General features: G+C 35.9%; 3 protein-coding genes across 12 annotated transcripts in view; 2 read left to right on the top strand and 1 right to left on the bottom strand.

Annotated features, from left to right (window-relative positions):
• Positions 1–861: 861 nt before the first annotated feature.
• On the top strand, positions 862–16,846 carry LOC112562721 (peroxisomal acyl-coenzyme A oxidase 1-like). Its single transcript, XM_025236168.1, has 14 exons — positions 862–1,033; positions 2,413–2,575; positions 3,832–3,992; positions 4,160–4,267; positions 5,388–5,507; positions 5,897–6,012; positions 11,527–11,696; positions 12,620–12,782; positions 13,106–13,296; positions 13,696–13,848; positions 14,356–14,461; positions 14,894–15,034; positions 15,229–15,435; positions 15,823–16,846. The coding sequence occupies exons 1-14, from the start codon at positions 913–915 to the stop codon at positions 15,910–15,912; spliced, it is 2,010 nt and encodes a 669-aa protein (XP_025091953.1). The 5' UTR covers positions 862–912; the 3' UTR covers positions 15,913–16,846.
• On the bottom strand, positions 9,949–10,903 carry LOC112562724. Its single transcript, XM_025236171.1, has 2 exons — positions 10,308–10,903; positions 9,949–10,139 (listed from the first exon to the last, which is right to left on the bottom strand). Exons 1-2 carry the CDS (start codon positions 10,564–10,566, stop codon positions 9,994–9,996), a joined length of 405 nt encoding a protein of 134 aa, XP_025091956.1. The 5' UTR covers positions 10,567–10,903; the 3' UTR covers positions 9,949–9,993.
• Positions 16,847–20,252: 3,406 nt separating the features above from the next.
• Positions 20,253–25,429, top strand: part of LOC112562718 (RE1-silencing transcription factor-like) — a 21,982-nt gene continuing 16,805 nt past the window's right edge. For 2 of the 10 annotated variants that reach the window (XM_025236165.1, XM_025236156.1), the window contains exons 1-3: positions 20,936–21,048; positions 22,035–22,137; positions 24,872–24,916. In XM_025236165.1, coding sequence (XP_025091950.1) covers positions 22,047–22,137; positions 24,872–24,916 — 136 coding nt within the window. In that variant the 5' untranslated portion in view covers positions 20,936–21,048; positions 22,035–22,046. Of the gene's footprint in view, positions 20,395–20,918; positions 21,049–21,240; positions 21,380–22,034; positions 22,138–24,871; positions 24,917–25,429 lie in introns of those variants that run through there. The other 8 variants (XM_025236158.1, XM_025236159.1, XM_025236157.1 and 5 more) reach the window with 8 other exon arrangements.

Here is a 25,429-nt window from a genome sequence, read left to right as displayed (position 1 = left end):
TTTCCTCACGTTCCTGGTCAGACTTTCCTCACGTTCCTGGTCAGACTTTCCTCACGTTCCTTCAAGTCTCTGATTTCGGCTACAGCTTTCTGTAGGTCGTTGATTTTGTTATTCAGTTCATCTTGAACCTCCTGAAATGTGGATTCTCTCTGCAATGGCGGAAATAACACACTTCCCTGACAGTGTGGATAGAAGGATTTGCAGCCTGGATTACAGATTTTCAATAAGATCAACTACAATTGGCTACCAATCATTCATGATCCCATAGACAATATGTTTGGATGTTATGTTGCATGTGGGTGTTTGCAAAATACCACGAGCTCAGCCACGGGACTGGGATATATGGAGCTTATATATATATTTTTATATATTTTAACTGTATTATTATTTATAATTTACCAATAAGAAGCAGCGTGAGTTGAAAGATTAGAAATATATAATAATTTGCACTCTAAATTGCTATTTGATGTTTTATTAAAAATATGATCACTTACTCTCATTTAAATATATTTTTTAAAATTTTACTTTAAATTGCACAATACAGTGCTGTTGTGTCACTTGGGACCGAATTCCGCTTTCTTTTAGAACTAATTTATTGATATATATATATATCCCTGGATATACTCATCATGCAGTATATACACTGTATGTCAGTCCGTGGATCCAATCCCTAGCAACACAGATCTAATGCCGAATAAATGGACATGGATCTCGTATACTTTCTATGGGACCCATAATTATGTTTTCGGCATTCTGTGCCGCTATAGGTTAATGTTGGTGAAATATATAATATACCTTGATGTACCGCGGCTATCTGGAGCTGTTTATACACAAGGGAAATAACCGACAAGTTGATAAAGGCATCATTACACCACCGAGACACCTTAGATAACCATTGCTGCTGCACGTACCATGGCGCAAGCGGTCAACGCAGACTTGCAGAGGGAAAGACAAAATGCAACCTTTGACGTTGATCAGCTAACATACTTCCTGCATGGCGGCATTGAAAAGACTAGAAGAAAGCGATACCTTCGTGAGTATTTGTTTTGCTTTACAGTACCTGTTGAGCAAATAAACATCGTTAAAAATATAGTAGATAATACATATAGCGATCCCATGTTTACCTCAGTCATGGGCTCAGTGGGATTGTGTGTGTGTGTCGTTTGTTATTGTTTTTTTTTTTTTCACAGATACATTTGTAGAAGTGAACACTATATGGCTGTTGTTTAGTAAAGCGCGATCACTGTCGTGTCATATGTGCATGCTTGTCAATAATTATAAGCTGTAATTTGCGGACTGCGAAGATTTGACCGCATTTACGCTGTCCAAAGTCCGTAAGATCGTACCACGTACGGACGTGTAGATAGAATTAAGCTCGTGATCGAACTTGAAGTGGGGCGAATCAAGGGAAATTAAGTAATTTATAACGAACATAAAGCATTTTGCATAAATTGTACGCTTCAAAGAACAATAGCAGAAAAGCGATTATAGCACTTGCTTAATTGGGTACGTGCTTCCATCAAAGGATATCCTCTTTACTTCCATGACGAAATGCACTTTGACCTGTAAACTATACGAAATAATTTGCAAAAATCTTGCCTTTCCCAAAGAGTCGTAATGCCATGAAATTATTTAACCATTAGGTGAATTTCCGCGAAAAAGCATCTTGAGCAAATGAAATGACTGATAAAGAGAGTAGTTTTGTAAGGATGAATAAAAAGCAGAAGTGGAAAAAGTACGATTTCCGGTCAACGTCACTTTTTCTAAGTATCCACGTTTCGGTGCACTTTTGGAGTGCATACGTACCTTGCCTGTGACGATAATCGAATTGAGTCGTCACAAAGGTCATTATAATTAAACAGTCATGCAGTTATCTAGTTATAGCTGCCATAACCAGTCTTAAGTCCAACCATCGTTTTTATTTTTTTGTACGCAAACTTTTAAACCTCTTTTACAGTCCATATAGTTTTCACCCTCGTTTTCTCATTTATAAATCTTTAATAAGAACTTCAAGTGTTGGGTACGTGTGCACCATGCAGGTTAGAGATCAATAAGAAAAAGCATATGCGAAATGGTGAATTAGCAATTATAATAATTTTATTTTTAAATTGTTATTTATTGCTATACAACAATCAGTCTCACTTTTATACTATATGTTCTTGTGATTAAAATTTTAAACTGCTTATATTTAATTGTTATATATAGTGTATTCATATGACTGCTGAATGCATGTATATAAGATATTAAGGAAAAAGATATTTAAATTACTGTTATATTTTTGTGTTTATTTTATTCTTCATTAGGATCCTGTTATGTTATATAATGACTGGATTAGTTATGTCTTTATTTCTTGCATTTCTTATGTGGAAGGAAATTAATTGTTTCTGAACCCTAATTTTCTTCATCTTTCAGAAAATCTTGCCATACAAGGTATTGCAAAGTTGCAACATCGAAAGTTGGCACAGCTGTCAAGGGAAGAACAATATGAGTTGCTTCTGCGAAAATTTGCTTACGTTTCAGAACTGGAAAAACAGTTGGGGCTTTCAGATCCTACAGATCTATATCACTTAAACGAGTGAGTTACTGCAGATGTATTTTGTTGATAGATCACTATAGAAGTCAAGCATTACCCAGTTGATGATGTGTGTAGCATTTATAGTTACAATGGTGGGACACTTTACAAACATAGATTGCACACAGTGAAAAATTTGCCTTTATTTCCTCTTCCTTCCTAATACAGTATCATTGAGGAGTTTCTGTGTTGGCCAATATATTCTGAATAAAGTGTGCCTTATTTGTTTAATTATAGTTTAGTCCTTCTTACTGCTTGAGGAGCATAAGGCCATAACAACATCTCGCCAGCGGACTCACTTTTGGGCAGCCCCATTCAGTTGGGCCCATGTGGTTTCAACGTCCTTTGCCTTCCTTTCTACTGTTCTTTTCCAAATGCCTTATTTCAATCAAGCACAATAACATGATTGATCAACCAGTGTTTGGAATTTAACATAGCCATCCATTTATCCTTAATAGAATATGGCTTATGGTTTCAAGAAATATGTCCACAAGATGGTACCACGTGAAGAATAAAATTATATTTAAAAAAAAACAGCCCATTTGGCTACAATTTATGTCTTATAATACTTTCTAGATGAAATTTTATACACTGTTGAAAAACAGGATAATGGGGAAGTTAGTATAAATGTGAGATAATTAATAAAAGCAAAATATTTGCCTCTTAATATACATGGTGCATGTTTCTTTCAATAAATAACATCAGACCATGCTCGAGTGGTTTGTGAATATTGAAAGTATCTTTTAGTAGAACCAGAAATTTTTGTTTCACCTGATTTAGTTTTGCATCCTCGATCATATCATTCCACATTTAAAATTGGGATATTCCATACTTCAAGCAAAATCTTTTCTTCTATTTTTACCTAAATTTCGCTGTCAGCCTTATCTTAAAATTAGGTGGGGCTGAAACATAAAGCCTGGGGTATTTACAAAAATGTATATTAAAATGTTCCAATACCTTTTTTAGCTGTGTTGTCAATGGTATAACATTATTAAATTGCATAACAATATACTGTTTAGTTTTAGTAATGGTTTATGTAAAACGTACAGGCATTAAAAAAAACCCTTCAAACTCTTACTATGAAATTTGCTGGTTGGCAGACACACACACTATGTAACAGCAAATGTGTTATGTTTTGTGTGTGAGGAAATTATTTATCACTATACTGGAATTATTTTGAAGGATTTCATTGTGGAACTGTTTTCCTTGCTATGCTTTCTAGCCAGAATTGATTCTTTTACTGCATACTGTCCTTTTAGGGCTGTCATGACACATGAGCCATCAGGCTTTACGCTTCATTCTGCAGCATTTGTTAGCACTGTGGAGAAGTTGGCTTCTGATGCTCAAAAGGAAAAATGGCTACCATTGATGAAAAGTTTTCGAGTGGTTGGTACCTATGCTCAAACAGAGATTGGACATGGTAAGTTAAGAGTATGCATGTACTCACAGGCACATGTGCACATTAATATAGTTTTTTAACAATATGCCTAGAATACATATATCTGCATCAGCCAAGCAATATTTTCAATATTTTGACATATGTAACATAACTGGGTCACTGAGACTGAAAGTAAATTCCATCATTAGGTTCATTCCTGCGAGGTCTGGAAACAACAGCAACCTATGACTCTAAGACAGAGGAGTTTGTTATCCAATCACCAGCTGTGTCCTCTATCAAGTACTGGCCAGGAGGATGTAAGTCACCTGAATAAACTTTTCTGTTACTTTATATCAAAAAATAACATGTAGAATTAACGATTGACAGTTTGCACAAGCAGCTAGACTGTTTTGTGAATTTATATCTGACATAAAATTTAGGATTAATAATTTACTGTTTGTGAGAGCAGAGCCTACACATCTTTCCTCCTCCCACTTTTTGGGTAAATATGGAAAAATGTGAATACCACTGGAAGATAAAACAGGATAAAGTCTGTTGTGGTGTATGTTCTGCAGTTTGCAGGCTTCTTTGTGTAATGTTTCATTTCCATAGATAAGGCGACTGGTAATTATAATATTTATTTAGCAACTCTTGTCATGGTGGAGATGTGAGGAATGATTTGAAGGTATAACTTTTAACGTGTGTCTGGTTATCTCGCCTTCAAGTCATCAAATAATACCTCTCACTGCACCAGCTCTAATGCTTGCATTATTTTGTTATTATTAAAATTTATGATTGTATTAATATTATTAAAATACTGTTTTTACATCACACACTCATTATTTAAATAAGTATTTTTTTAATACAGTGCACTACAGCATAATGCTGACATGCTTACAAACCCATAATGTTATTGTTTTAGTAAATTAATTGTTTTTTTAAGTTGGTAAAAGCAGTGGTTGGTAAACGAGCAATGGTCACAGAAACAATCAGAATAAATAACATTTTCATTTTGCATCCACAAGTAAAGGTGTAAGGAAAAAGAGAAAAAGTACTACATATATTTTTAATATGCCAGATTTAATACTTCTGCTTAAAATTTCTAGAGTGGGTGGCATTATCATTCATTTTCATCATTCAGTAAAGCAGATCTGACTGTCTATAAAAGGCAGTTATTGAGATGCAAGAGGCCATGTCACGTACCTAGATTTTTGCATCTTTCACTAAAATTTTGTTTTTGTTTTTTTTAATAGACACCTTAATAACTGTTTATGAATCACTCAAATGTACTTTGTGTGTGTAAGTAATTGAAGTATAAACCAATCTTTATTTCATGATTGTCAAGGGTGGAGAGTGAGAAGGAAAAAACATCTGCTTAATAACCACACACTTGCCTTATGTATAATTCCTAATATGTGGCAATATGGCTTGTGTCAGTGGGAAAAACTTGCAACAGCTGTGTAGTCATGGCCCAGCTCATTTCCAATGGACAGAACCTTGGCAACCACTTTTTTCTGGTGCAAATCCGTGACTTCAACACTCATGAACCTTTACCAGGTACTTTGTAATTCACCATATTAAAATGCTGCATATTGCATCATACATACATTAAACACATATACATCATCATTTATACAGTGCAGTGCAGCATAGTTCTTCATGCATCATCACACTACTTTGCAGCTAGTGTCTGGGCATTGCTTCATACCATATCATGCAAAACAATTTTCATAGTGTTTCAGTGCCATTTCTGCTACAGTCAGTTAAGAATTCATGAACTCTGTTTTTGCAATCAAAACACAAAGAGAAGCTGCAGATATAATCTTGATCTGATTTGTTTATGTTACATATAATCTCAGTCTTAACTTACAACAAATGTTTATAGCAGATACATGAAATATGTCAGATTTACTGACTAGTTGCAAAACCTATTGTTTATGCTGTAGGAATTACTGTGGGCGATATTGGAAACAAGTTTGGATTTGAGAGTAATGACAATGGCTTCCTGAAGTTTGATCATTTTCGCATCCCTCGAACCAATATGCTAATGCGCTACTCTCAGGTGAGCCAGATATGGAGGTGTTAATCAGGGTTGGGGGGGGGGGGAAATTGTGTGTGTGCTTTACAATACTTTTGTGTGCAATTGTGTTACATCTGTATGTATGTATACTTGTTAGCGCATGCACGCATTGCTACATATAAATTCCTTAAATTGAAAACATGACTAGTTTTCTGCTAGAATTGTGTGTCAGGCACCAGATTGGTTCCCTAGTAGCATTGAAAGAGGAACCCATATGGGACCCATATGGAATTTACCCGGGATTCATCTGCCAAATCCATATGGGTCCCAGGCCGAAAGTGAAAAAACGGGCAAAGCAAGGGACCCATGTAAAAGCCAGGTAGATCCCAGATAAATCTGTTGACTTCTTGAGGATATTATTGGTATTTTTAGGTATTTTGGCATATTCTGATTTACATTGTTTTAAATCAGGATATGCCAAAATTCTTAAAAATACCATTAATATCACATACATCAAAATAACCCTGTTAATGGCTAACAAATGGATTAATAATGATTGTTGGGCAATGATTCCATAAGAAGCACCAAAAAAAGTGCACAAAAAATGCAAAATGTGACAAAAAAACAAACATATGTTGTTTACTGACATTTATTGAAGTAGAAATGTCAGGGAAAATAAGGATAACAAGCAAGGTAATCACAAGAATAATTTAACATTCACAACTTGTACAGCATGTCTCATTGATAGATAAGATAAGACTTTAATTATTAATTGTCCCAGAGGGCAATTCTGTTGCAGCTCGATTAAAATTAAAATTCATACACAATTGCATGCACAAAACTATTCATGTCTCATTCATATTTAAATGCATAAAAATGTTTCCTTATGACATGTTAATGAACATTTGATATTTGATTAAGAGTTGGAGAAGAAGCTAAAACATGTAACCATTGACAAAACCATTAACTCTTTCTTTACGCTCTCAACACGAGTGGCTGTAGTTGCCCTGCTCGCTTGTTTACCCAGTATACACATAGGGCTGAAGCATTGTTATAATTATCTCCCTTACATGACGAAGGACGTACGTTTGAACGGAAGTCTCGCTGATATTCTACACTACCTGTCCTTTTCGATTGTACACGATCGTAAAGATTATGCATCTGAAACGTCGGATAAGAACAGAAAGAACATCCCAGAAGATATTCCTGCTTCAGATGAAGTATAATTTGACCACAAATGGTGTAAAAATGGTTTTCTTTTGCTCCCGAATTTCGAGCCACGCTATGTTTGAAATGTGTAAAAAAAAAACTTTTTCTAAACTTCACTTCATATAACTAATTTTGGTTGGGATTATCATAAAAGTGAGTTCTCAAGCAAGATTAAGGTAAACTGTTCAACTTCTAGACATTTTGATCTGTCATAATCAATTTGAATTGTCGTTCTATCTTGTTTACTTATTTTTTAATAATTTTTTTGAAAAAGGGTAAATTCACGTACGTGTACAGGGGGGTTTGACCACCTTAATTTGCGTAGCGAACAAGTTAAAATTAAATTGCAGTTTCTTTAACACTAATTATATTTTTCCAAAGAAAAGTTCAAAGATCCATGACAATATATCAGTTGATGAGCATGAAACTGAATTGCTCTCAAAAATGAGTGATTAAATTTGAACAGGCATTTCTTAAAATAAATAAAATCCATGAAAATAAATATAAACAGTTCCAGGTTGGATTGGAGCCTATGGTATTAATGACATTTAACCTAGTAACAAAATGCAAAATTTAAAAGTGTACTATGATAACTAAGAAAAGGAAAGTTGTACAGCTTTACTTGTGGTCCACCCCACAACAATAAAAATCTGCACTAACCAGTGAAAAGCAAAAGTTTTTTTTCAGCAGATAAAGTTATACAGCTTTACTCATGGTCCATCTCAGAACAATACATGTGTACTGACTTGCACAGATCAGCCCTCTCCCTCCTCCCATTCTCTCGATCCCGAGCACCTGAAAACCACGTGGACATGTGCACCTGCATGTCAGCATCTGTGGCATGGGGATAGCTTTTCCTTGCAGCATCTAAAAATAGAACAAATATAAGAATATGAGGTCTGCAAAAAAAGTAATTACTTAATTTCAGGTCACCAACCCTAAAATGCAGAATATAATGAGAAATGAAGGAAGGTACAAGTGGCATAATTTAAAGCATTAAAATCAGAAAGGAACTACAAGTGGAACTGCATTATAATTTCTGCAAGCAGGAAAACTCTGGAAATACTGATTGCAAAAACAATCCCAATACATGGGAACTCTAAAGATGTCTATAAATTGTTGTGTTCATTCCTCTCTACACAGTGTTAAGCAGCTGATTAAAGGATTAGACATTGCATAAACATGTGTCCATATTTTTAATTGTGCAATGTAATTGGGTCACGATGAAATGATGTACGAAAAGTTATCCAGGCTGGAGTTATCTCACTGTCATTTTTTTTAAATCTCATGAAAACACAGTCAAATATTTAAATCCTTACCCTGTATTGTTTGTAAAAGAAAGGGGTGGTTTTTGAGTCCCCTTTTCCCCTTCAGACCATTGAAGTTGTAATTTCGTGCTAACTCAGTAGAAAATAGTGTAGATAGCATGTTTTTCACTACCTGCTTTAAACTGGATCCTCCACGCATGGCTAAATGGCATTCCTGCGAAACAGACAATAATAAACCTATATCATTTTTTAAAAATAAAACTTGCTGTGGGCAGTATCAGGATACATGTTATGATAATGAGTATTATAAGACCAAAAAATGGATGAAACCATTACGGAAGTTTTACATTTTTTTTTGTAACCTAGCTTTAAGTGATTACCGAAAATTTTTATCAGCTGTAATCCATGCCACCATAAACAATGCCTTTGTTACTTTGTAGTCCTGCAGACATGTCATTTCTTCTATACAATAAAATGCTATGAAAATCTTTAAAGGGAATAGCAACAATAGATTTGACTCCTCTTACTAACAAATCAGAATAAAGCACATACCAAGCGTGTCCGTTTTCCTGGCTCTGTCATCAAATCCCGCTCCAGCGGTCAACATCCTCTGAAGATGTTAAGGAACTGAAAATCCTTCAGGAAGTTTTCCTCCTGTCACCTCTTTTTCCTGGTGTTGTGCTTCCAACCTTGCAAGCCTCCTTTTCATATTGTTTATATCATTTTTAATCTCTTCCAGAGAGATAGTTGCTGCTGTCCAAGTTTCTCTACCTGCTGTCCAAGTTTCTCTACCTGCTGTCCAAGTTTCTCTAGTTGAGCTGGAACAACAAATACAATAGCAGAAAACATAAAATAGTGATCTTTGCTTACATTGCTATTATTCACAATGCCAGGAAAATATCACTAATCTTGGTTGCTTTTCCCATTTGTCATATATCTGATATGTGATCCATATTTATTTCAGTTTTTTTCTTCACTATAGCAAAGAAGGCTGGATTTATTTTCGACTTCTGGCTATATTTCACAAAAACGCTGTTCATAAGTCTTTGGCCGAGGGTAAGAAAAATTTTAGTAAATGATTATAAACAAAATGACTTCTAATTACCTTCCAAGGGGGTGTGGTCCCAAACGGACGACAACCAGAGAATGCGCTCTGGAGCTGTAGCGGCAAAGCTGAAGTAGAACTTTGTCTACAGCCGCTATTTGGACACCCGAGGATGGACAACTGGTGGTAGAGAGAGTATGGCAATGGTGGTGGACACTGCTGCATTGAATAGTCATCACATAGTGTTTCCTCAGCATTCTTCTCTCCATCGCTGTCTGTTAGCTGTGTTTCCCTGTGTCAAAGGAATACATTTGCTTAAAATTATTTCGCTTAGTAAATTTAAAACTATAAGCTGTCGATATGTTGTTCATAACTTAGTTTTTTTTAAATAACATTTTATTGTTATGGGACAAATTTTTTTTTATCACTTTCAGTATGCTACTTTTACCAGAAGCTGACACAGCTTTGTGTCCTTACAGGATATCCAAAAAATCCCTAAAATTAAGTAGAGAAAATGAAAACAGACCGAAATCTAATCGGAGTTATCCTTGGCCTTTTTGTTTGAGTGGGAGCATTTGTGTCATCACTCTCCACCTCCGACATGTCTTTCAGTCTCTCGCAGATTTGGCTAGCTGCTTGGTAGTTACCTTCATGGAAACAGTAAAAAGTAGCCAAATTAGATTTCATCTTTTTATCTCCTTCCTGTCTCCTCAAGTAATTATGGCATAGCAGTCATTTTGACAATTAATGCTCACACACTTCATATATTTGCTTTCTGCACAAGAATTAATTATGAATTAAAAAATTGCACTTACTTAATGACTTGTGCAGGCGAATTCGATACAATGGCCATAAGGAATCTGGCTTTTTAGCTTTAATAATGAAGTTTGCATCTGCTTTAACAGATTTTGGTGGCCAGTTGCAAAACCTGTTACCACTGGGATCTGTATATGGTAGCAGCCAGCTGTCGGGAATTACTGCTACTGGCCCCTTTAAACCTGCTTGTGCTTCTTCCAAAAACTCAACAACATGGAATAAGGCCATCTGCTGAAACAAAATGCAGTTTATAGGCATTGGATCCTAAATATGTAAAGCCTATATCTTTGTAAACATCACTGTTATATACATGTGTAAAGCAAGCATACATTAAACACAACATAGCACAGTACATTTATTTCCCTCTTAAAGGTGGTAAAACTCCTCTGTACGCATGAATTTACCTCTTTTTCAATATATTATTAACAAATAACTAAACAAGATAGACGAACAATTCAAATGGATACTGACAGATCAAAATGTGTTGAAGTGGATCCATCTTACCTTAATGCTGCTTAAGAACGTACTTTTATGATAATCCAACCAGAAATGGGTATGTGAAGTGGAGTTCTGAACAAGTTTTTTACACAAATGCTTACACAGGTAATATCATCCAAGATAGACCTCCAGGAAGCTGAGTCTGATGTTTTAAATTCAGAAAGACATGAACACACAATGTTCTTGTCAATAGAAATTCACAGCTGTTTCATTAAGAAGGTGCAAGAGCTGAGTACATCCACCTCACCATATGTTTCCAATCGTAAAAGACAGGTAGTGTTGGAAATCGCCGAGACTTTCGTTCAAACGTACGTCCTTCGTCACGTAAGGGAGATAGTTGTGTTCATAAATGCCTAAACTATCTTATGAAATTTTTTCTTCTAAACCACGAGCTGTATATGCCTAAAAAATATTTATATATTTATATTATATTTCAACGCTAAATCTTACAATGCACTCAATAGAAAAATAGTTTGATACTGTAGATAACTCTTAAGCATATATAAATGTACTAGAAGAGCTAAATTGTTGCATGCCAAATATCTAAATAATTCACCCATATTGATCTTCATCTTTAAAAAAAATGAAAAAAATTGGTTATATTTATTAAGAAAAATCAGTCTCATGAATAGTCTAATAAATACCACAAATGTTGTCCCACTGACACCATCTTGCATAAATGAAAGGATAAAATATGATTTAATTGTCTGGATTATTCAGATTCTACCAGATGGCACATATATCTCACCAGCAAATGATCGTCTCCTCTATGCTGGAATGACATCATTACGCGCTATGATTGTTGGAAGCAATGAACGCTCTTTGTGTATGGCTGTCACAATTGCTGTGCGATATAGCGCAGTACGAAGACAGTCAGAAATTGAGCCTGGGTATGCTTCACTGATTTATCACTGTTTATTAATTAGTATTATGGTTGTGTCAAATAAGGAAGAAAGACCAGTTTTGTAAAATATTTTTGTCGTCAGCTTATTTTTCTAAAACATCAAGGAAAACAGTTTTTGACAACTGTTCTTGGGACATTTTTTTCATTTCTAGTGCTACCTGAACCTGTTTAGGAAACCTTGCTGTTTTGTGGTATGATAGTGATTTAGTGTGTGTTGTTAATTGTGATATAGTATTGCCTGTAAAAATTTGACTTCAAATCAGTGATATTCCTGTGCATTCGCGAACCAGTTCTTCCATTGAAAAGAATGCTGTTCGCATGGACACAACAGATTTCATTTAATTTCATTTGTTTATTTCAATATTTGAGCTTGCTAATTGAATTACTGGTGGCTCTACAAAATTTCAGTTTTATATAGATATAACCCTCCCTTAAAATTTTGAACAGGTTTGTTGCTTTGTTTGCCATCTTGTTGAGAACGAAAATAGAGCAAAACACAACTTGAATTAGAGATACTGTGGTGTATGTCAAATAACAAATGGGAAAAGCAAGGCACTTTCACAAAGCTATTTCCTAAAAAAAGAGTTTGCCAAATGCTGAGTGTCATATATAGCCTTGAGATTTATCCTGATTGGTTGTTTATTTACATGAATGTTGGAGGGGGTTAACAAGATAAATCAACAAGAAGGTGAATAAACAGCAAGTTAGTTGAGAATAATAACAGAGTGAAAAAATTATATTTCTTGATGTTGATAAAAGATCCAAAGCGCCATAGTAGATATGTTAATATGGTTTGATATATAAATATATAGTGTTAATACAAAGTTGTAAGGTTCTTTCTTTGAGGTCTAAGAATGGCAGAACACAAATTGTCAGTATCTTTAACCTTTTTTGCTTTTTTGTTTCTAGCTCTGGAGAAGTGCAAGTGTTGGACTTTCAGACACAGCAGTTTTGTTTGTTTCCGCAAATGGCAAATGCCTATGCCATTAAGTTTGCAAGCAAAGCCATTATGGCCTACTATCACAATGTGGCTGTTCATATCAACAAAGGAAATTTAGAAGAGTTGCCCATTGTAAGTATAGCCCAGACAGATGAAAAGAATGTTTCTCAAAGTTCCAAAAATTGAGCATATATAGAAAACAATGCCATAGACACATACAAAACCAAAGATATTAAACAATTAACTCTATAACTGTTATGACTTTTGACAATTAATGATGAAGAGGATGAGACTGGTAATTCGTGGTGGTGGTAGTTTGGTATGTTGCCTGATCTTTCTGAGTCCCAGAAAGACATATGAGCTGCTAGCACACTAGTTGAGTACAAGCTTGGCATGTTTTCCATACTACATCAAAGTCCTTAGTGCTTGATGTTTGGTTATTCTTTCTTTTACAGCTCCATGCACTATCTGCAGCCCTAAAGGCATACTCCGGATGGATATGCACAGAAGGAGCCAAGGCATGTCAGTTTGCATGTGGTGGTCATGGTTATAGTGAGGCAAGTGGTCTGCCAAAGATCTTCAAGTCTGTGGAACCATCTTGTACTTATGAAGGGGAGAACACTGTCCTCATGCTTCAGACAGCGAGGTAATTGTGTATGAGAGAATTATAATTGTGGTATCACTACATAGTGGTAGGCATGTAAACTGCTTGGTCTTGCTAAGTTCAGAAGCACACTCAAACTACTAACACACACATTGAGTATTGAAAGTCCACTGGAAAGACCTCCTCAAGCCATTTTAGCCAGTTACCATTAAAAAAAACGCAAACAAAATAGGAATACTTTCACTTACAATGAAAATTATAATTATCCATGACACTGTTGGATTCACTTTATATGTTGTTACTAGAAACAATTATAATTTTGCCCCTTTCAGAAATCAGTTAAATTCCTACCAAACTGCATAATCTCATGCTCGTTCAAGTTTTTACAGAATTTTGAAAACCATTAGACTGTTAGGGAGATTTTTTTTTTCATGTTATCAGGTTCCTTGTGAAAAGCTGCAGCAGAATAGCTAAGGGTCAGTCACTCCCAGGTGTGTTAGCATTTCTGCAAATGTCTTCTGGAGGTAGGAGTTCACTAGACAACAGCTGGAGCACAGCTGACCTTATTCTAGCCTACAAACACCGTGCAAGAAGGTGGGTAGTTTTTTAGCAACTGAAGAATGCCACAGAGTCTTTTTATATGGTTCTTGTAGTCTTGCCATTGTGGCTCTATGCTCCTGGAGGAGTAACAAAGAATAAACAAGTCTGGCCAACACACTGTTGAATATGAAGGCAATATTACTGTTTCATTGCAAGGCCATGATGCTTGATATCTATTTATGAGCTGTGCCAGAATTCATGATTTTAAATTTCTTGTTGCAAAGAAAGTCTGTTACTTACAAATTTACAATCCACATAAAATGATGAAAAAGAAAATGGAATAATATGCTTTAGACAATTAGACCGAGGATGCTTTACAGGAAAAGAGAGGAAAAAGATTTAGAAATAGCAGAGACAGAGAAAATGGAACCACAAGAAAATGGAAGCACAAGATACACAGAATGTTACCTTGAAATGTGCTTTTGAAGAAATGAGTAAGTCTGCAAGTTTATTTATACACCAGTAAAATTTTTATCATGACTGCTGTCCTTTCTGTGGCAGACTTGTGTATGATGTAGCACAAAAACTGCAAACATCAATCCAGCAGGGAAGACAGTCTGGAGATGCATGGAATGCTAACTCTGTAGAACTGGTCAAAGCATCAGTGGTAAGGCAAGGATATTACCTATTGTATAGAATATAAACAACTAGAGTTGACCACAGAAAGGTTAACTCCTTTTAAAAAGAATTTTCTTTCACAAAGATTTTGGAAAATAAAATTACCAAGAAGATGAGTATAAAGGCCTAAATGTTTCTGACATTCTGGCTAATAGTTTTATATAAATATAGATGATAATTTAGTATTTCCATTCATTAAAAAACATGAAAGCTTTCCTTGCAATGGAGTGAGAGAAAAATGAGATATACAATTATTTGTGGGCAGAGGTATACGTACACATTTCACTCCATTAATAAACTTTTACTGAAGTTTCTAAATAATGGAATCATTTATATTATTTGCCACTTATGTGGCTAATTTTGTTTATGAATGTTCAGAATTATTCATTAGCGTTCAGATGGTCCTTTGTCCATTTTCAAGGCCTTTGCCCAACTCTACATTGTGGAAACATTTGCTGATGTCATTGAACCTTTGAATGGGAGACTTAAACATGTCATGGAAACTCTATGGCAGTTATATGCCATTCATGGAATAAGCAGTTGTCTTGGAGATTTTCTGCAGGTTAGCCATACTGATTGTATTATTTTTATTATTTCACTTTTTGTGTTATTTAGCACTGACATCACTGATGAGTACAATAGAAAAATTGTTTTTATTAATCTATATTATTAAAAAATCATGTTGTTGGTATTGATTTTTAAATAGTTTTAATCCAAGTACTTAAGTTGGACCCATATTTGTTGGGGAAAAAACAGGATGGATTCTTCAGTAGTCATCAGGTATCACTTCTGCAGTCCCGGTTGTTGACACTGCTGGCAGAGTTACGTCCAAATGCTGTGGCCCTGGTAGATGCATTTGACTATCCAGATGCTGTGCTAGACAGTGCACTGGGACGCTGGGATGGAAACGTGTATGAGGCTTTGTATGACTATGCCTTGCAAAGCAAGCTTAATGAGAAACAGGTGAAGAACATTGTGTTTTGTGCTCTTCTCCGCTCCCCTACACGCTATATGTAACAGTCAGTTTATTATTTTTAATAGAAGTTTGGTAACTAATGTTTTACATTAAGGTAATTTTTTGTTTTGTTTTTGTTCTTTCCTGTTGGCGGTGTTTTAAAGAAAAAAAACTACTCACATAGTCTGTCAAATTAATAAAGTAGTCTTTCATTCTGCATGATATCATTGTGTGATGTAACATTATCTCTAGTCTGAGACAAGAAAAGTAACCTTGATCTTGACTCAGCCTTCATTCTTGTCTCATGCACAATCTGATCCAGCCGAGTCTGTACCTATATTGTTAAAGCTCCTTATCAGGGATATTCTATTATGCCTACTGTTTATTTTGTGAAGGTTTTGGATGCATACCACAAGTACCAGCGCCCTTTTATGGAGTCACAGTGGAAGCAAAACTCACTGCCAGTGGTTCAGTCTCACCTGTGACATGATAACTGAATTTTTTTTATATCTGTTGTTAAAAATAGCCAATTTCAAACATTTACATTTGTAAATGTAAAGTGTTTGGTAAAACTTTTTTTGTACACATGAATGTTGACGGATTTCTGAGGTATACATTGAATGGACAATGTCTTTCTGATAAACTCTGATGGTGTTACAAAGAATTGAAATCAAGAATGCAGAATTCAAGTGACTGGGTGCTATAGGCTGATTATATAAGTTGTTGCTGGAATGCTTTGCAGTATTTCACATTTTCTTTCATTTCAGATCATTACTGGTTAGAATGCTAATAATCACTACCCACAAGAAAAACTACTTTATTTGTGATGATAATATGGATGATAATGACAACTATAGCAATGAATGTGAAGAGGAAATGTGACATTATCACTCGGTTTCATTATTTAACTTTCAATTTATTCTTTATTGTTAAGTTAAGAAGTGTGCAAAACACTTGAACACAAATACTTTTTTAGAAGCTTGTTGATGTGTACACCTGGACAAAAGCAGCTTGCATACATAAATATATGATCATGTAGTAGATGAGAATTTAAACATTACCATTCTTTTATCATGCCTTTTATTCGTGTATAGAAATACCAAAGTGAAAATATGTTCGATTATGGTCATTCAAATGCTCAGTTTTAATGATAATGAAATTATATCTTGAATTCAATCATTTCTTTGAAAAGCATTATTACTTCTCCAGTTGGTCATGACCATCACATTCTCCCATCAAGTTTTGTCATCAGAAATCTTTTTAAAATATGAAGTTAAAATATTGTATGACACAATTAATGTATCAGCAACACCCTTGAAACCATGAAGCTGACTAAAACAGAAAAAAATTTGCACTGCATAACTATTTGTGTAAAATAATATTATTATTAGTAATAAAAATTAGGGAAAAATTTGAAAATGTGGTCTTGTTTTGGCCAATCACAAAGAGAAACGTATAAAAGTTCTTTTGTACCTGAAGGCACACTATTTCAATGCCTTTTCATACACACTAAAGGAACACTTACATAATAACATTTGTTTCTTGAAATGGACAATAATAAAGTATCACTGTCATCAACATCTTAATGTAGAAAAACCATGTTCTCATTTTAAAAATTTTATTCTCTTCTAGGACAGAACTGCAGTATCTTCACAAAACAGTCCATCGATTAATAAGTACTTTTCTCTCTCACTTGCACCAACAATTCTTTTCCCAATTTTCTACAGCTGTGTCCCTTGCCTCTTTGTCTCCCCTGCCCCAAGAACATTTCCTGCCACACAGGGTTTTAACAGTGACTGTTGTCAATGCTGTTGTGTCAAATACCTAACCTATAGTGTGATCTTAAAATCATTTTCTGATAACATTGTAAAAAATAAAATCAAAGCACGGTACAAAAATAGAGAAGAAAAATAGTAAACTAAAAAAGCCTCAGATAACATAATTGAAAGTGGCCTAATAAATTATTGGAATGCATTTTAAATATATATATACTTTCTCAAATAACATCTAAATTAAATGACTGACAAATCACAAATAATTGAATTACATGCTAAGACCAATCCACAAAAGAGCTAGCGAAGTCTGATATTTTTTTCAAATTTACAAAAAAAAAGGAGCAGCGTCTGTAAACGCTTTGAAGTTCTATACCGACCGAGCAAGGGTGTACCTCCTCTCACTAATCTTCCCACCCACTTCACTACCACCACTCACTCCAGGCGAGATCAAAGACTTCTGAACAGACGAGGCCCAAGAGATTAGCAGTAACGAAAAAAGATTTGAATAGATTAGATTAATCCTCAAGTTTTGGGAAGATTATTAAAAAATTTTGCTGTACGCTAAATATACCGACAGAAAACAAATTAGGGAGGGGGAAAATTATGTTTTTGTTCCGATGGGTCCTCTTCGTTAGCTCTGATTACAGTTTTTTTAATAAGATAAGTTGTTTTTTTTCCAAAAGGATCGCTTGTTGGTCATCCCAAAGGCAACTAAATGTGCAATAGGACTTTGTTGACTTGTCCTTCGTCTCCCTCCCAACCCCTTTCTTCTAAAAGCGGTCCATCCCATCACCGGACAGATTTCCTTAAACGTCTCCCTGGTTGCACTATTCTATAGATCATACTAATCTGCCTATTAAAATGGTAAGTTTTTTTCGATGCAACATATCTTTAATAAAAAGAAAAATTGTAATTACATATGGATTTGCAACAAGTGAATTATTGACCGATTATTGATTCTTTTAGAGTCTTCTGTCCTCCCTTGGCGGTGCATGGTTATTGTCTAACTGATTACATCATTTATTCAATATATACTGGTTTGAACATAACTTAATTACAGGCAGTTATCTCACACGTACGCTACTTAGATAAGTATCACATTTTTTGGTCCCTCTCCGTTAGTCTCATTTGCCGGGCGCGGAGTAGTCGAAGAAAAGGGATCATAACCTTAGTTTTCATAACCCACCCATGTCCTGGCGTGACTTCAAGGACTATGACTCTATGTATATACGCGAACTGTTAGTCAAACATGCATCGCTTGATTGTTGTCCGCAATTTAGTTTTCTATCACGGGGTGCGCTTAACCAAGGCGAGACTTTTCATTGTTCACATGCCCATGAGATCTGTTTGGACTGGTGGAAGGAAAATATCTATATCTTTGCCAAATGAAATGATCGATTGGATTAATATAATATTCATCTAGCATCTGGCTACTGTAATCATCATATGAGGGTGTGTCTGTCACGGACTTCCTCTCATCTGTAAGTCGGAAGCCATAAACATGATTACAAGCATTTCTACGACGCTCTTAAGGTTATCTAGAATCCAGTCGATCCCGTCCTCGCTGTAATGGTACATAGCTTACCACTGAAGCACATCCTGGAGAGATGAACTCAGAACTTCGACAGTGTCCATCGTTGATCAACGATAAACCGTTTCCCGTTTGTCCCTGGTGAAGACACACTATGCGACCTTCGTACACCACTCACAGAAGATCGAGGAAGTCGTTCAAGAAGGCCATCAAGCAGATGGCGAGTGGTAAGGCTTCAAGATCAGTTGGTATCCCCGTCGAATTGTACAAAGCAGGAGCATGCTGCAGTGGGCGTTCCAATTCTTCTAGTCCTTTTTGAATGGTGCACAATTCCCCAGCAACTTAAGAATGTTACCACAGTCACCAATTAGAAAAGAAAGGGCAATCGCTAATCCTGCTATAATCAAGGGCATCTCATTGCCTTACACATCGGGAAAAATCTTGGCCCAACATGCAGTTACTTAACTGCCTCGATTTTCAGCTTCTTGAGTGCTCGATCCTGAAAACCACTGTGGTTTCCATGCTGGGCGCGACACCACAGACACAATCTTCGAGGCCCGCCAACTCCAGAAAAAGTGTCAATCCCACCTGCTGGATCGCAAGATAGATGGGCTGGGCTTGTCGTCCGTGCGCGTTCCATGGCGAACTGTGCAAGGTGGAAATGCACTACAAAGACAACATTCAAGCATGCATGCCCCTCAGAAACCGTGGCATCGATATTGGCTTTGCACACCCATCCCTCACCCAAGGAGCCCATGCAGCTGAGTTCAGACCTTACGGTAACTGGTAACACAATAGAAACGCAAGCACACACGGCCAGTGTCCAGCTCCGCCAACACCACTCCATGTCCCACATATGCTCCACATGTGCACTGGGAGACCATTCAGGGCCCGGACTGGCAACACTAGAGCCACCTCCGGAACGACAATACCGAAACTAACATTTTACTTATTTTTATGGTGAATTTATGGTTATTATCGCCATTCGCTTTGGCTTTGCCCTCCCACACCCATCCCTCACCCAAGGAGCCCATGCAGCTGAGTTCAGACGCATTACGGTAACACAATAGAAACGCAAGCACACACGGCCAGTGTCCAGCTCCGCCAACACCACTCCATGTCCCACATATGCTCCACATGTGGGAGACCCTTCAGGGCCAGGACTGGCAACACTAAAGCCACCTCCGGAACGACAATACCGAAACTAACATTTTACTTATTTTTATGATGAATTTATGGTTATTATCGCCATTCGCTGGACAAATACTATGCTGTTATTGCTATAAACACACGTACGTTGCAAATAATATTTTTGTTCTTAGGAAATATTTTTCTCTCTCGATCACTGATATCGCTCTCTCACACACACACTCTTAAACAATAAGTAGGTTAAAGGGTGAAAAACATCCCAAGCAATTAACGAACAACTTTACTAAGGTCATCCCAGTACATAGTCTCTGATTGTATTGTAAACACTGTCTTTCTGTTTCGCAATAAAATAGCATCAGCATCACTTCCCTCACCATCCCGCACACGAGACGACCAAGGGAGGGAACTGTGAAATATGACCGCGGCTACAGGATGCCAAGTAAAATTCCTGGCGCCAAAACATTGAGAAAACTGGAGATGGGCTTCACCAACTTTAAAGTACAGATAACTAGGTACAAAGTTTGATCATAAATTTTCTGATACAAAATAGTTACTGACTAATGAAATCGGGCAAGTGTATTTTTATGACCCGCGTCCGCCACAAACCATTCCCAGGTCACGGTTTGAAGGAGCTTGATGGCTTGCCTGTAATGACTGATGTAGCATGTCGCATAGACCATTCAAACTTTACAGTCTTTCAGAAAAACAATATTAGAAACGTATGCACGGCCACTATATATACTTTAAATTTATTGGTAGGCATGATGCAACATCGGTAACTTGGATCCGTCAACTCCCTCATTATGATTAGAAGGAGTGGGTGGGTGGTGTGACGTAGGAAGGTGGTGGCGGGTGGGAACGCGCGACAAATTGGAACTGAATTTATTTATTCTCAAGTAAACTGGATGTTTAAAAATTCTTAAAACATTATCTTAATATTTTGATGTTATAAATATATTTTATTATTTTCATTTGGATGCATAATATTGACAATTTATAAAGATTTAGCGAAAAAAGAACACACCCACGCTTTCAGGGGACGTAATTTTTGTGACGCTCTTTCGCGTCGAAGGTGAAGTTGAAGACTTCCTGAATGTCCCCCGTCGGGCCCCCAGATTCCACATCCATCAAGATTGATCAAAAACACCACCTCTTTTTGCCCACTGGTGAGTATTTTCTCGGCAGAAATTGAGAGAAATCATTTTTTATGAAACAAATCAAAGTTTTTTGCATGAGTTTTCCATCCGGAGGTAGATTTTGATATTAACTTGGCGCACCCCATGGCGGTCAGTGTTTGGGTTCCACAGAGGGAGGGAGGGAAAAGGGGGAAATTGGGTGGGTGGTACGGCACCAGATTCGGCTTTTCAGAGCGCGGCTCGACTCTCATTGATGCCCGATGGCCGTTTTCGGATTGCTAAATGCCCGCGGAACCAAGATCCAGGATATTTGAAAGAGTTTTAAAACAAATTATACCTAAACTTTGAGGATAATGGCAAGGTAAGCCATCAGGAAAAATCAACTGCGTCTCCTTTTTGGTAATATCAAAAAACAGTGTTGTGGCATTGCAATTGCTATTTAAATACGAAAATAAAGTGTTACTTAACATTAATTTCAATAAATATAACATTATATTGCTTTATTATTTCACCTGATGTTTATTTTTATTCTTTGATATTGTTGTGGATTAAACAAACTATTTTGATTGCTTGGCTGTTGGGTTTGGTTTGCTGACAGAATTGTGCATTTTTGCATCTTCTGGTGGGATTCATGCTTGAAAACAATGATTTCAGTTCATATTTTGCATGATTTTAGCAGGAAGTGAAATAGTCTTTTTTTTTTTAATACATGTTACAATCACTTTCCTGTGAGTGAATAAATTGCTGAAATGCACACATGACTGCACAATCCATTTTGATTCAACACTCCATCTATGCAGAGAAAGTAGTGTACATTCTTAATGGTCAATATAAACAAGTGTCGCCGTACTTTTACAAGAAGTAAAGTATGAAAGTTCTTGCCGAGAACTTAGAAAGGTAGAATGCGTTTTTCAAAATTTATATTCTGTTTTTCTCTGAAAACTTACGGGGCCAGTATCAATAGAAACCTTAATTGTATCTTATGCCTTCTAAGTTTGTCTTGTTAATCTTTGCAGTTCTTTCTTTCCATGGATGAAATTCTGAAAAATGGCAAGTCTTTGCCAAATTCAAGGCTATTTTTGCAAGCAGAAGCAGTACAGACAATTGAGACAGGTTATGGTAGGTTATTTTATGTTGAATAGTTTTTTTTTTTTAATGGCTAATACAATATGGTGATTTTTCCTTCATGTAAGTATTAATGCGACAGGACCAGCAGTGAATAAAGGTGACTTCGGTGCCTTTGGGACTTGTGACATCCACTTTGTGGATAAGCTAATAACCTAGAACTGCACACTTTTTGTCTCAAGCAGTTTTTGAAGCTGTGATTATGCTGTGTCTGCAGATCTGTCAGTTAGTGAAGGTTTTGCAGGTAGTGAAGGCTTTGCGTATTGATTCTGTCTAAAGCTTGCCAAAATCTGAGAGAAGATAAAAACTTGTAGATGATAATATTTTATGCAGATGAAATTCGTCGAAGGGCTATCATTTGTCAGGAGATTGAGAACAAAATAATTTAGGTAACTAAGTATGGTTTATAATTTTGAAGAGCTTTGATTTTATTTTACTCCCATAATCATTATCTCTAAAGCAAGAGATACGTATGATTGTAAACAATAGACATCGACTGTGAAAGAGAAGTGAGCATCATAAATGAAAAAGATTATACTGAGCATTGTACAGAAAAAAAGAGAACATCATTCTAAAACAAAAAACAAAAAAATCAGCCACAGCTTGTATTTAATTAGCTGGTCTCAGGTATATTTCAGATGTACAAAATGAGGGTATCAATAAAGTATCACATTAAGGAGCACTTCACATTAAAAGTTTTACATTTTGAATAAAATGAGTGGCATGTTCTTTCTCAGATCATTCATTGTTTCTACTTACAGTGATTCCTGCACCATATTGTATTTATCTTTCTTTGTTTCTTACAAACATGCAGATGCACATAGCGAGAAAGACAGACACATGCATACATTTATGTACATGTATGTGTATACAGTAATCCCTCGCCACTTCATGTTTCACCTTTCGCGGGTTTTTATAAGAAATTAATGGGAAAAATGATTCGTGGATCTACGCTTCTTCATGGATTTTCTGCGAAATTTGATCAGTGGAAAATATATATATATTTGTGACCGTCCACAACGAATTGAGTCTTAAGTTGCGCGGAGTAGTTTTGTGCTCGAGGTCCCGAAAGGTGATAGGGGTCAATTTTGTGCAGCTTGACTTTTCTTTTGAAAATGGATTCCTTGGTTATTTCACTATCAGGAAAATACACTGCTATGTCACTGCTAGTTAGAAATTGACTTAAAATACCTTTTAATCAAGGTACCCTACTGTGATTCGTACTGATTTCAGACGAAATTCAAATGCTGTTTTGATTCTGTTTCCCAGTCATAACCCCATTATACCTTTCCTTAAAGTCCGGAGTCTGTATGTTCAACTTCTTTGAGGAATGATTCAAATATTAACCAATCAAAAGATTTTTTTGCAAAAGTTTAGTAGGAGTAAACAAATGTGGTTGACCATCTCGACGCTAATCTTTGAACCCGATTTTTTCAAAATGGCTGTCACCGTACTGTCACACTTCAAACATTTATAGCACACTGAATTTTTAGACTAGAAGAACAACTTTTGTATCAAAAGAAAGTTTAGAACCTGTACTTTTTTAAAATGTGCAATATGGCAAATCTCAGATTTCTGACTTAAGACTCAATTCATCGTGTAGGGTCACATTTTTTGAATTCTTAGATGAAAAAGCCCAAAGTGGTATAAAAATATATTACTATACAATTTTTTTACATTATGTGTGTGGCAGAGAGAGATTTTGTTGGTTTATTGTTCTATTACAGGTACTGTATTGCTCTACAGTACAGTACATATTATGTGCTTGTTCTTTTATTTACTTTAAAGGTACAATACATGCGCAGAACAGTGTGGGAATGGTTATTAGGGAAATGGGAAAGGTTTATGTAGTGTAAAAGTATGGGGAGGGTTTATAAAGCCTTAATATAGTGTATCAATTACATAAATAGATATACCGTTTCTAGTTCATGGATTTTTGGTTTTCACTGGTGGTTCTGGAACGCATCTCCCGCGATAAATGAGGGATTACTGTATATATATATACATTTAGAGAGAGAAACTGGAGCTTCCAGCTCCCCCACCCCTCCATCGCCACTCTTCACTCTTTAATAGTGCCAGAAAGAAAGAGAGTAAACATTCTTGTGTTTGATTTCCCTGCATCATTAACCCTTTAAAGCAGCATTTTAAAAAACAATACCTTTCATAGAAGCATGAAAATCATTTTTAACCTGAATTTTACCATAGCAGTTTATGTCAGACATATCTTCGTTGAGACATATGAATGCAATGTGACGTTTGGCAACAGAGATGAAGGTAAAAGCATGGGCCAAGATGGTATATTATCCTAACAATAACATCTACCCGGCTAACAGAGAAACAGCTACCTGGCTGGACCATGGCTGAATGCATTGAAGGCAGATGGAAACACCTGCCTTGACTGGTTTTATGCATACTTATTTAAATCTGACTTAATTTGCACTTTGTTTTTTATTTTTAAGTTAATTTATTTTTTTAAAGCATTTTGTTTTTTTTTCCCTTTTTCCAGCATACCAAACTTAACAGCCATTTCAACAATTGTTGGTTATGCAGCCTTAGGCTTTCTGGACTCGGAACTTTTATGCCTCAGTCTTATTGTATCCTGATATGTACAGAATCCATAAAAAAATGCCGGCTTCTTTTGAGTCAGCAGTAATTCAGATACAAATAATGAATTTATGAATGTACCATGTTGGGCCATCTAAGGTTTGAAAAATCTGTGTTGGAACAGGTGTGCACTCCAGTTTCACAGCAAATGAAATGAACTCACTGCAGTGTGAGCACAAATTTTGCTTTATTTTTACATCCCATTCACCAGGAATCAAAGATGAAATAGTAACTTTACTGCTTAGTACATTTGACTAAATCTCCTGTCTCATATTCATTTCCCTTTTTCTAATTCCAAAGAAGGATCAGAATGTATTTATTGCATGTTCCTCGGAAAATGTTTAAACTTATACTGTGATTATTAAAGACTGTTCTTAAATGATATAGAAAAAGAAACAATTTTTGTAAACACATCAGACTAGTGTTTGCTATAGTATATATCATTGTTTGACTTGCTGTTGTGTAATTCTGCTTTTGGGAAATGTATCTAACAGCATTCGTCACCTATGGCAGTTTCAGTCTTTTCTGATCTGCCAGAAGTTTATAGAATGCGTCTAAAAAGTATACCATGCCTCGTTGTGCAGGAGTTTTAATAGTAATAGAAGAATTGGTGTAAAAGCTTTATATATATATATAACTGTTAATGACTTTTGAAAATACAAATTTCCAATCGTAAGAGTTA

Source organism: Pomacea canaliculata, linkage group LG4, assembly GCF_003073045.1.
Source record: "Pomacea canaliculata isolate SZHN2017 linkage group LG4, ASM307304v1, whole genome shotgun sequence".
Lineage (NCBI taxonomy): Eukaryota > Metazoa > Mollusca > Gastropoda > Architaenioglossa > Ampullariidae > Pomacea > Pomacea canaliculata.
Note: the sequence above shows the minus strand (reverse complement) of the source record. Positions and strands in the feature narration are given on the sequence as shown.